At 37.6% G+C, this 13,121-nt stretch overlaps 1 protein-coding gene across 2 annotated transcripts; it reads right to left on the reverse strand.

Annotated features, from left to right (window-relative positions):
• Positions 1 to 2,465: 2,465 nt before the first annotated feature.
• On the reverse strand, positions 2,466 to 6,542 carry LOC121443388 (cathepsin Q-like). Of its 2 annotated transcripts, none has more exons than XM_041645141.1 (7): positions 6,417 to 6,542; positions 6,012 to 6,131; positions 5,771 to 5,917; positions 5,084 to 5,308; positions 4,096 to 4,258; positions 3,351 to 3,468; positions 2,466 to 2,565 (listed from the first exon to the last, which is right to left on the reverse strand). In XM_041645141.1, the coding sequence occupies exons 1-7, from the start codon at positions 6,540 to 6,542 to the stop codon at positions 2,466 to 2,468; spliced, it is 999 nt and encodes a 332-aa protein (XP_041501075.1). The 2 variants fall into 2 exon arrangements, with proteins under 2 accessions (XP_041501075.1, XP_041501074.1); XM_041645140.1 differs by having other exon boundaries at positions 6,012 to 6,134.
• Between the last annotated feature and the right edge of the window lie 6,579 nt (positions 6,543 to 13,121).

Genomic DNA, 13,121 nt, shown 5'->3' on the forward strand with positions numbered 1-13,121 from the left:
TGGTGTGTAAGGGCCAGTTTATAGGGTCAGTATGTGATTTAGGTTGTAGTTGTGTTTGTGAACTTGACTTCATACATAGATGTTAAAATGAAATGTCCCCTTGATGGTGATAAACTCTGACTAGAGTAGTATCCTCTATCTCTTCTGTTAGCCTTGGTTTTTAGTCTGTTTTGTCAGATAGTAACTGAATCCATCAACTTTTATCTGGGGTCCATTTCTTGAGATATCTTTTTAAATCCTTTTACCAGGTTGTTGTTAATGTCTATTTCTTGTACTCAGCAGAAGAATGGATTAATTTTTTTTGCAGCCATTCGGTGGTCTTTGAGTCTATTTAAATCATTTTTGTTGAGATTTAACAATGAGCAGTATTTATTGATTCCTGGTTTTGTTTTTGTTTTATGTTGTGGTATTGTCCCTTCTTTTAATTTTCGTCTTAGGTTATTTTTTTCTGGTGTTTTCTAAGGTTTGGTTAACCTGTTCAGGTTGAAGCTTTCCCTATAGCATCTATAATAGGACTGGTTTTTAGACAGGTACTGTTTAAATTTAGACCTGTCATAAATTGTCTTTCTCCATCTATTTTGATTGACTGCTTTGCTGGACATAGCAGGCTGAGCTACTTTCTTTGTTCCCTTAGTGTTTTTAGAACCAATTTTCAGGCATTTCTGATCTTAAAGTCTCAATTTTGAAGTAATATATTATTCTAATAGTCCTGTCTTTTTATGTTACTTGGTCTTTTTACTTGCAACCTTTAATATTCATTCTTTGTTCTGCATGCTTATTATGTGTTGAGGCAGATTTCTTTTCTTTTGCCAACTATTTTGTGTTCTGTATACTTCTTTTACTTTGACAGGTACGTTTTCCTTTAGTTTAGGTTATTTTCTTCTCTGATGTTGTTAAATTTTCTCTGTGACATTAACCTCTGTCTCTCCTTTCTTTATTTCAATTATTTTTAGATTTGGTCTTTTTCATGGTATTCTAGATTTTTTTTAGATTTAATATATTCTCTGACGATGGTATTATATTTTCTCAATTTACTAAGTGTTTTTCCTTCTTCTTTTCGAATCTGTTAATAAGACTTTCTCTGAGGTTTATTTTCACATTCCTAAATTTTGAATTTTTATCATTTTCTTTCTTTGAGTTTTATTTATAGATCCTGTATCTACTCTTATGTCCTGAACTAATTTATTAATTTTCTTTGACTGTTTCCCTCTTCATTGACTTCTTCATTCCATCTTTAAGAAATTTTATCATAGTCATAAAGGCTATTTCCAATTCTTTGGGCTTCAATTATGTTGTACTGATCAGAGCCTACATTAGTAGGGTTGCTAGGCTCTATGGGAGCTAACACAAGGTTAATTAATGACTGAGGGACAGTCACAGCCCAGTTCAATGCATTGGAGTATCACATGGTAACATTGCAAAGCAGAGGGGGGACAATAATTGAAACTGGTTGAATTTGTCTGTCAGGGTCCCATGTTGGGGCAACATCTGTTGGGTTCCACATCATTGGATAAATATGTTTATTTTCCATATGCCTATGTATCCAATCCAGAAAGTGGAACAAAAGTCAACAGACTGCTTTAACTTGATATAAAAAAGAAACAGAGCAGTTATGTCTTTAATACCTGAAACATCAAACAGATGTATCCCGAGTTAGTTATTTTGCTGTTTATGCAGATAATGCAGCAGTCACACCTTGGACCAAACATCCTGTATGCAGTCATTCCCTGGGTCAAGCCTTCTGTCATATCCTTGAAGGAGCAGGAAGAGGCTTGGAGTCTCTGCTCTTGGTTAAGGTGGAAGAGACAAAACACCAAACAACCACACCGTAAGCTAAGACATCTTGTTTAAAGCCACACCTTAAGTCGCCCTCTTGTCAATAGCATTGAAGAAGCAAGAAAACGTGTGAGCTCTCTGACCTGTAGTCAATGTGGAATGGATCCACTTCTGTGGGCTCCCACATGTGTGTCAGCTAAAGGTGTCAAATCCAGAAATTATCATAGAGTCTTTCAGAGCAAGGTTGCTGGTGGAAAACAGAACACTGAAAGCAAACCACAACAATGCAGAATGCTACCCATCAAGGAAGACAGTCCAACCCTTTCTTCCAGACACCAGTACAGCACTCAGTCCCCTCTACAAGGTGAATTGAGTGCTTGACCACAAAAAAGTCACTGCACATAAGAAACTAGAAATGACACTTGAAATTAATTTTAAATGACTTTATTTGCACAGGTATTAAGAGTGAAAATAAAGTTGTCTCCGGAATCATAAACTCTCATTAGTCAGAGAACCAGTTATAAAGCTTGTAATTTGAAATATTTGAAAGCTCTCAGAATTCACACTGCAGTGTGGACCACGAGAGACTCAGCAATTTAACACAGTAAGCAAAGGCTGGTCTTTGAAGTTGATGAACCTTCTGGAAATACAGTCTCCTTTCAAGCACTTCTATTTGGTCATGAGGCTGTTCACACCTGAGGGATTTGGGCAAATGAAGCAATTCCACAGTGGTTGTTTCTGTCCTTGGCAATTTTCATGTAGCCGTCCATGCCCCAGCTTTGTCCCCAGCTGCAAAATATCATGTTTTTCGTTTAGTAGAAAACTTACCACATGGTGGATTTGTCAAGAGGCCAACCTAACAAAATGATCAGGAAAGGCAGAGGGTCTACTCCTGAGCACCAAGAGGGCCTCATACAGGAATGTGAAAACCACAGCAGGATACCTTTTTACCATTACATAATTCAGAACTCTCAAATGTGTCACATTATACTAAATCAATGTCACATACATGACATTGATACCCTAGACACCAATGAAGGGTTGGGAATTTTATGAGAACATACTGTTAGTAAATTCTTGGAACTTTAGGCAACTCAGCAGTTAAAGAGCTGAGATCAGTCACAAGAGCCACACTGGAAAGCCAGATTAACATTATAGTGTGCATGTAAACCTCATTCTTGAGACATACACACAGAACATACCAAGAGCAAGCTGGCAAGCCAGATTAAATTGTGAACTCTTAGATCAGAAAAGAACACTGCCTTAATATAGAAGTTATATAATGATTGAAAAACAACTGATGATGACATCAGACCTCTACACATGTTCACTGGTGCACACATGTCCACAGACATGCAGACAGTCAAATACACCTCATTCATGCACATGGGAAAACAAGAACAGATTTTGTTCAACTTAAATGAAACAAAATCTTCTAACTTTATATCAAAATAATGACTCAAAATTGCAATCTCATCAAGAATCCCCTGTACGTGCCTCCAGTGTCATTAACCAATGAACCATTTCTCTAGCTCCTAAAATTTCAAATATAGATTTTTTATGACAATTTATACCTGTTCTTGACCAGCCAGTAGTTATTGCCATCTGTTTCATTTCCATCAAATCCATACCCAACCACCAGAACTGCATGGCTCAAATTATAACGGCTGCAATTTGGTTCATAATAAATGCCTGAGAAATAACACAGAAACTAATGTGAGATGCACAGGACACCTGGCAGTGACCACAGCCACCAACAATAGATCTGTTTCAACAATCATTGAAATGATACAATCATACTTGAGCTAGTTAAATGTTCACAAAAATGCTAATACACATGGGGGCACACACAAAAAATTAAACATACAGTTTCACAGAAAACTAAAAATATTCAATATAGTGAGATTTATTGATAGCTACAAACTGCATGCATATGAAATGACTCCTTGGAACTTTACAGTTTTTCTTCTAGAGTCTCATGCCAAGTTAAAATTACAGGACCAAATTATTTAATTTAAAGTCTCTGTTTCAGTTCTATTTCAGATAATCAGTTGCTATAAACAACTAAAAGGTCCACAAAAAAGGAGGAGTTAAGAAGTTACTTAACCAATTATTTTATTAAAAGGGAAACATTAACTTTCATCTGGCGGTTCATACCAGTTGAAATTCAGTACTCAGGACTATTATATGGAGATGTATAAAATCTAGAAACTTAACTATTCATATCACATTTTTACATAGCAGCCAGTCAGAGAACTTGTCATGACATGGAGATGTCCCAATGACTTTTTCTTTATATTTAGAAGAAAATATTCTAACCTTCACTGTAGAACTTAAAAGAATCATGGAGAGCATCAATTGCAGCAGCAACGGGCCCTTCAGTTGCTACAATATCCATTAGGATATCCTCAAATTCTAGGAGTTCCGCAAATGATACGATTTTAGCAGATGCATTCTGAGGATTGTACCTGCAGGGTCCTTCCTTTAAAAGGTGAAGATATAAGAGATTCAGTTTCTTCCCTCCATATCCTGGGAGAAAAATCACAACCACCACACTCTGCTCTTTGCAACTGAGCATGCAAAAACTGTAATATTATAAATCATCACAGGAAGTGAAACAGTACTGGAATAGCTAGAATTGAAAATAAGTTCTCTTTTCCTCATTGATAACCAATACTTCCTCCTATCCATAAGAATATTTTTTCTGCAGTGTAAGTTGAGAATGTACTTTCATATCCCAAACCCAGACCCAAATAATCATCTAGAAACTATATTAGTTACATCAATGTTTAACCAATGGCCCACGCATATTCTTAGCTAGCTCTTATATTTTAAATTAACCCATTTCTATGAATCTATGTATTGCCACAAAGGAGTGGCTTACCAGTAATGTTCTGCCATCTTTCTTTCTCAGCAACTACTTGTAATCACCTTGACACTGATTACTTTTCTCTCTCTTTCTCTCTATCTCTGTTTGAATATCACAACTGGCTTTACTTCACTAAGTCATTGGCCAAAATGATTTATTCATTAAAAAAATAAAAGTAAGACATATAAGACAGGACCTCCTACATCACGGCAGAGACTCTATTATATGTACAATAAATTCAATATTCTCTATGTACACAGAAAGGAACTACACTGAAATCATCACACCAAAAATATATGCAAAGGTCGATACTTAATGACTGAAATGAGACTATAGAGAGATTCTACCATCCAATCTGAGTGCTGAAGATAGTGTATCATATCTACAGTTGTCCCTCGCTACATTGAGCTGAACTGACAACATATGAGGTCCACTTACTTTTCCTTCATATGGGTAGGTCGCCTCAGCCTCCAAACCTCCATTGATCCAAACAGACAAAAAGGCAAAGTATGTGTTGCCCCAGTCACAGCCATGATTTCCATGAGGTTTAGAACAGTCCACTAGGTTCTGGACACTCAGAGGAATGAGTTTGCCTGTCTTTTTGTACATTTGTCCTTCTATGGCACCAATTGCAGCAAAAGCCCAACAAGAACTGCAGTTACCCTAATGTGAAGAAAATATGGTCTTTCACAAACAAATTCTAAGCCAGGTAACAACATAAACAGGTGAATAATTCATGGCAATGAGGAAATGGCAGTTGACAGATGCCTAGAAAGAAGTTGTCAGTTTCCCAGAGAACTTGGATGCTGGTAGTGTACACATGCTCCTATGGGTTCCCCCCCCCACCACCACCACATTTGTGAAAGACTTCTTGCTTTATTAGTTATTAATGATAATAGAAGGTACATGAACTCTACAATGAGGTGTGGTAGAAGTTCATATCTGGAGAACATGTTTGGTGGACTGTCAAGATCGATATACATTGGAAAATATATGAATTCAAAGAAGAAAAAATATTATTAAAAATTAGCTGCAAATCTCTACTCATTCTATAAGAAAACAGAGACACTAAGTTCATTCCTCTTCAATATGGTTTAATAAGAAGGGCAGGTGGCACTGTCAAACCTGGAATCGCACAGGGGTCACATATCCTTCTTTTCGCCAATCCACAAATTTGGGTACATCAGTAAGAGATCGTTTCCAGATGCCTTTCCCCCTCTCGTGACTTTGCATTGGGAAATCAACCATCATTTTCCTGAATTCTTTATCAGTCTTCAAGAAAGCATAAATAAATGATTATAGAAGAAAAGACTCCATGTAAAGCACTCAAGAGAGCACAGTGTGAAGTAATGCATGTCACACTCACCATGTCACCAAAGGCGTTCATTTTCATGGTGTAGCCATTTTTCCCCAGGCCATTCTCCCCATTGTGAAGTTTAATCATTTTCATGTTCTTTTCCCATACTGTTCTCCTCAGTGCTTCTTCCTCCTGGATAAGAACAAAAATGGGTGTCATTTCTTATAATTAAACTCCTGTACAAGCTGATGTAGATTTGCTGTGCAGGTGATTAGAGGCCCAGGAGAGCTAGTCTAGGACTCAATAGTTACACCTTCTCCTCATATTGACGAAAGGGAATTTGGCTTCCTATTGTTCACAATGGTTGTGATTAAGCAACCTCATGGTGGTAGTTGTGGTGGGGCACTTATGACCTCTACTATGCCTAGACAGCTGCACTCTGGGGCCCTTTTGGACAATTTCCAGGATACCAACCAGGCTGTATGATTTTTCATAGAGTATCTTCCACTCTTCCCATTCAGCATCCAAACTCGGATCAAGTGCCGAAACACGTGATCCAACTCCTAAGCACAGGATGAACAGGAAGACAGCAGGAGTCATAGCTGAAGAGCCTGGATAAGAAAGAGAAATGAAGACATAACTACAGAAATAATTTTATGTCTTCTTACTCCCTCATAATAAATTAATCCATTGTGGTCAATAAAAGTTTTGACTTATTCTTCCAAATAATTTTTGAGAGACTGCAGAAAAGTTCTAGGATATGTTTGAACTGAGTCATCAAATGATGATTATTAGATTCTATATAAAATGTAGAGCATGAGCCCAGAATTCTAGCAATGAAAACTTTAGATGAAATGCATCTTATTACTTCAGAAATGTCTTCATTCACTATGAGGAACATAAGCAAAAAAGCTATCATAGTCTAGGATATCACTGAGTCATTGTTTATACCAAGCAAAACTTCTATCACATGGTATTGGATTCTACTTTCAAGATGAACTTAAGGATTGGGACGACATGGCATCATAAGCCTTTCTAATACGCATAAAGTACTGGGCTTGACTTTAAACCTCCCTTTTTTAATAAAACATTTTAAAATATCTTCTATAAGAAATTTGGAAGAGTCATTTATTATTCTTTGTGTTCTACCCTTGGAACTGTGAAATCATATTCTCAGCTAACTACCTATATCAGAATAGTGTCATATCAAAAACCAACAGGAGTCCAGAACCATGGAGTAGGTGGAGTACAATAGCAAGGTGATAGTGGAATTAAAAGATTCTGAACATCCTGGATCTCTAAAGCAACAATTCCCATAGCACTTGATAGGAACATACCATCTGCTACTACTTCTGTCCATGTAAACTGAAAACAGATCCATTCTGGAGTGTGTGGAAGAGATGATCTCTTCTGGACCAGCAGGTGCCAGTGATGTTTGCTGGTATTCAAAAGACCTGGTGTAAATCTCTGGGCAGATCCAGACTTTCACGTAATGGGACCCCATACAAACAAATCTATAAGGGATCTGGTGCCATCTTTGTCTTTGCTACCTATTCCACTATACCTACACGCACCAGGGTTTATGAGGATTAGACTAGTCTTTGGTATTTACTTGATTTTCGCTGGAGTCTCTCAACCCCCACCCCACAAGTACGTGACATTTTGCCTTGGAAAGTCATGGTCTTACCTCTCTGTGGCGATGGCTACTGCCTTAGTCCACTCCACGGTCTCAAGTCTTCAGAGGTTGTTGAGGTTCCAGAGTCTAACACTGAAGTAACTTACCCATGCTATAAATCTCAAATATCTATCCATTAGAACCCACCCATCAATCATGCTCTCCCTTTGATTGGCTGTGTTACTGACATGAATAATTCTTCAAGCACTAGTACTTCAGGCTCTTTCTGAGAGATAACCTATCACTTTCCCTCTGGCATGGCTCTGGAATATCTCTCTGGAAAACAGGAACCTGACTTTGTGATCCGTGACAAAGCAAGTTGAATAGCAGTCCTGTAGGCTTTGGATCACATTATACTGAGCTGATTGTTTTCTGAATACACTTTCTGGAAAAGATGTGTGATGTTCCCTTGCAGTTAGAATGGGTGGCTTTGGTTACCATCCCTGGAAGGAGTCAATCAGTGCCTTCTCTTTTGTGTTTACTCCTCAGCTATGGTTTGATCCTAGAGGACACAGATTCTTGGGATGTTCTGTTTCCATATGTCTGTATGGAATACATTGTATCTCACAAGACATTTAGGAGATATGAACCTCAAAGGGGCAAATGGTTTACAAGGTTAAAGTACAAGAGGGGAAATAAATGGCAGGCTCTGGCTGCATCTCTTGAAACTCTCTGACATTTCTCTTTTGGATGTTACATGGGCTAGCCATCTAGAAGCACCATTTACCTGGCATTCTTCATTGTCCCAGCACAGCATCAATTCAAAGTTACTATATTTACTGCTTCAGGACCCATCCTGGTGGGCTAGGGACAGTCAATCACATTGTACTGCAATCAGTACCTGGAGGCATTCAGAATTAAGGGACTATGTTCCAGGCCCAGAAAACATAAGGACTGAGCAAATTTGCCTCTATGGTTTGCCTTTAGAGCTTGTGCAATCTCTTTGTGACTTAGAAAGGCTGCTCAGGCAAGGCATGTGTCTGAAGCGTCCCTGCCTAGAAATCAATGGAGGTTATTGTGTGAAGCTGTGATGGTAAAACCCACATGGTCTTAGAAACAGCAACATGTTCTATATGCCAGAGTCAGGAGATACCCAATAATGAGCACTGATAACAGGGTGTGGAACCAATCCAAGGGAGAGAAGTGTGTTGCAGTCAGCAAAGGTAAAGGATTTTGAAATCTGAAGAATACTTTAACATCAGACATGGAGATATAGAACCTGAAGTTTTCCCTTCAAGCTTTAGTAGCTCTTTTGTTATAGTATTTTCTTACTATAAAGTCTCTCTTTACTTTTTTTTTGCTAGTTTTTGTTGTTGTTTATTGGTTTTTGGCAATGTTTTTCATAAAGACAGGCACTGTGCAAACTAATGTCCAATCATTCAAACAGAGAATATCCTAAAATTCTTCTCTACAGTTTAGCCAAGCATAACACAGCTTGTATTATGTGGGAAGGTTAGAGCACAACCTAAACTTTGTCCACGATGTGGGTGCCAGCAATGGAAATCAGCATCTGCCTACAGCAAGCAGCTTACCTGCTGAACAAATACCCCCTCTCTATCTCTGTCTCTTTCTTTCCTTCCTTTTTTTTATCTTTCTGCCTATGTGTCTTCCTTCCCTTCCAGTTTTCCTCTCATTTTCTTTTATCATCCTTCTTTCCTTCCTTCTTAACTACTTTCCTCCCTCTCACTTCCCTGTCACTCCTTCATTCTCTTTGTTTCATGTTTGGCCTAGTCCATCTGGCCCTCCTCTTGCCTGACTTCCCAAGGGCTGAGTTTACAGGCCCAATCATTACAGTCCTTTTTGTTTGGGAGTATTCCTCAACTGTGCCTTCTGATTTGGTCACCTGCTGTTTGTATGTGTCTCTGCACATGCACCCAATCCATTGTAGGATTTGAACATAGCAGACAATGAGGACTACTGAGAACTCAAGAACAATGGCAATGGCTATGTACTGGCTTTGTGGGAGCCTAGGAGGTTTGGATGCTCACCTTACTAGACCTGGATGGAGGTGGGTGGTCCTTGGACTTCCCACAGGGCGGGGAACCCAGATTGCTCTTCGGGTTGACAAGAGAGGGGTACTTGATCGGGGGAAGAGGAGGGAAATGGAAGGCGGTGGCGGGGAGGAGGCAGAAATCTTTAATAAATAAATGAAAAAATAAATAAAAATGTTATCAAAAAATAAAACAAAGAAAGAAATGTTTTCAGCTGATTGCTAAAATAAAGGTATTACAGGGGAAAAAACCAAAATCTCTTTACTTTTGTAATGGCAATATATTACCTGTACCATTGTATGTTTGAAAGATTTGATCTGCCTTTAAGATTAATTTTACAAGGGATTACAGTTAAGACATTAACACAAGTATTAGAGACTTTGAACATTGGACTTTTAAAGAGTGTTGAGACTGTCATAGAATATGGAATATTTTTAATTTGGATTGAATGAATTTCTGCATTCTGATGTGGCTATAAGCCTATGATTCCAGGGAGGGGAATGGGGTGATATGGAAAAGAATATCTCTCCCACAATCTCACATATTTGGATGCTTGTTCACTGGTGTGGGACAACTCTGTATTCTGTAAATTATGTTCTAAATAAACACTTCTTGGCCAGTAGCCAGGCAGGAAGTATAGGCGGTACAACCAGACAGGGAGTTGAGTTTTGACAATAAGAGCAGGAGTATTCTGGGAAGGAAGAAGCTCTTTATCCAAGCCTGTCCAGACAATGAAAATCAGGATGTGACCTACCCCACTAAAAAAGGTACTGAGCCATGTAGCTAGCATAGGCAAGAATAATGGGTTAATATAAGTTATAAGAGTTAATAAGAAGTCTGAGCTGATGGGCCCATAGGTTTTTAACTTATGGAGACCCCTGGGTGATTTTCTTTGGGCCCTACTTGCTGTGGGAACTGGGTAGAACACAAACCCCCACAAGCAGGCCCTCATTTTAGAGTTCACCAGTGAATGAAAGTATCTGAAGGGATTAGGAGGTATAGCTTTGATGGAGGAAATACATAACTGGGAGTTGCTTTTGAGGTTTAAACAGTACAGACCAATCCAGTATCACTCTCTTTTTGTACTGCTTGAAGACTTGAATTTGAAATTCTCACTTACTTATCTAGTACCATGCCTGCCTGCCTTTATACTGCTGTGCTCCCTGCCATGATAAAAATGAGCAATGCCCCTGCAACTGTAAGACCCAATTAAATGTCTTCCTTTATAGGTGTTTCCACAGTCATGTCATCTCTTTGTAATGGCAGAACACTGACTAAGATAGGCTATATGATTATGTAAATGCATACTGCACTTTCATTTCATGATGGCTCCCACCTAAATAATCACACAGATACTGTATTAAGTACAACACTGTTTGGATAATCACTCAGGAATGTTCCTTATTTGCTCTTAAACCATAAATTAACCAAGTTCTATTAATCTATGTATTGCATACTGATTGTAATTTGGCATCTTTCTCCTTCAGTAACTACACAGAGTCACCTTAATTCCACTTACACTCTCCATGTATCTTTGATTGTACTTCCTGCCTAGCTGTAGTTTAACTGACCATCGGTGAAAAAAGCTTTATTCATCAACTAATAAAAGCAACACATATACTGAAGGATATACCACATCATGATTAAAAAAGATGAAACTCATTCTTAGAACTTGGATTATTTAGTAACATATGATGTCTAGTTGGTTTACTATCTCCTCTATTATAAGAATGATGTTGGGTATTTTACTGAATCAATATATGTGATTGATATCATTTTTGATTTCCAAATGTTAGTCTGCCACTGAATCTTTGAATTAAAGACAATTTGGTCATGAAGAATGATGTTTTTGATGTGTCTTCGCATTTTGTTTGTTAGCATTTTATTGAACCATTTTAGAATTCTTGTAGATCATGGAGATAGGTGTCTAATTTTCCTGTGGTTGCTATGACTTTATATTTTATTTTGGTCACATGGTAATAATGAATTCATAAAGATTTAAAAAGTTTGGAACGAGAAGCTTTAATGTGAGAGGATATGAGTGTGTGAAGGGCATTATTATTGAGGGAATAAAGCAAAGGCCATTTGCCTGTTCTGTTTTGTGTAACAATTTGAGCATTGGTAATGTCAATTTGATAAAGTTCTGTTACAAGTTCCTGGTTAACCATATGGTCCTGGGCCTTTTGGGGGTGATGAGGCAGATATGTTTCAGTGAAACATTAGATATTTCCTGAATCTTACTGCTGAAAGACTCTAAGGATTTTAGGTCTTCTTGTCTCAAATTTGTTAAGTCATATATCTAGATATTTAGTTATTTCTATTATTAATGCAATATTTTTCATTTTTACACTTATGTATGTTCTGAAAATAGATTTTTTTCATACAATGTGCCATGATTATGTTTCCGCCTCCATCAATCTTCCCAATTCCTCTTCACATTTACTGACTTTTTGATGCCAGCCTTTCTGTCTCTTGTAGGAAATGTAAGGGACAAAGGGGAACTAAAGTAAAATAAAACATAAGACATAATAAATACAAATCGAATGGGAAAAATATACAAACCAATAATCAAAACAAAGGAAAACAGGCCAATAAAATGTAGAAGAAACAGATATGGACTTAGTGACACAGTCATCCTTTCTTTTGATTACTTGGCAAATGCGAATAGATATCCTTCAGATATGTAAATCATTTAGGAAGTTTCTACAGTATTAGGTTGACATACTAACACTCAAGTGAGCCTTCACTTTAACTGTCTTTCTCTGTATTCTCTGTCTCATCCAGCATGTGTCCTGATCCCCACTTGAGTCTCCTGTTTCGCTACCCTGCTCTTGATGACTATTACTATTAATTTTTGTCCTTCCTGAGAAGATTGATCAGTACCTCCAAGTACATTACTTTGTACCTGTCTCCATATTCTATGGATGGTAACTTGTTTAACATTTACTTCACAGCTAATCACATATAGAAGAAAATATATTATATCTGTCTATGGGTATTAGCTACCACAATAAATATGATTTTTACTTACATCCATTTACCTCTGAGTTTATTTTTTAACAGTCAAGTTGTACTTCATTGTGTAAGTGTACTCATTTTCTTTGGACTTCCATCCACTGAAAGATCCCTCCATTGTTTCAAAGTTTTGATATTGTGACTAGACCAGTAATGATCTTGGTTTATCAAGTACCTTTGTGGTAGGATGAAGCATATTTTTGTTACATACCCATTGTGGTAGAGCTGAATCTTGAGGTTGATCAATTCTTAACTTCCTGAAGCATCTTCACACATATTTTCATAGAGGTTTAACAAGTTTGCAGTCTTAAAGCAATGTATGACTGCCTGTCCCGTTATTCAACATCATCATGAGTATGAACTGCCACTTCTTTTGTTTACCTTAACTATCTGTCTTAGCTGACAGATGGAAAATAAAATCTCAAGGTATTTTTGGTTTGTCTTTCCCTGATGACTAACAGTGCTGAACATTTCTTTAAGTGTTTCTCAACCATTGAG

This window comes from Microtus oregoni, unplaced genomic scaffold (assembly GCF_018167655.1).
Source record: "Microtus oregoni isolate MIOR12 unplaced genomic scaffold, Mior012 000105F_ref0000443, whole genome shotgun sequence".
In the NCBI taxonomy this organism is placed as follows: Eukaryota; Metazoa; Chordata; class Mammalia; order Rodentia; family Cricetidae; genus Microtus; species Microtus oregoni.

Coding starts and splice junctions, on each gene's coding strand:
- LOC121443388 (XM_041645140.1), bottom strand. CDS start 6,542: ATGACTCCTGCTGTCTTCCTGTTCATCCTGTGCTTAGGAGTTGGATCA. Junction 6,135..6,416: donor ATGAAAAATCATACAGCCTG/GTTGGTATCCTG, acceptor GTTCTTATCCAG/GAGGAAGAAGCACTGAGGAG. Junction 5,918..6,011: donor TGAACGCCTTTGGTGACATG/GTGAGTGTGACA, acceptor GCTTTCTTGAAG/ACTGATAAAGAATTCAGGAA.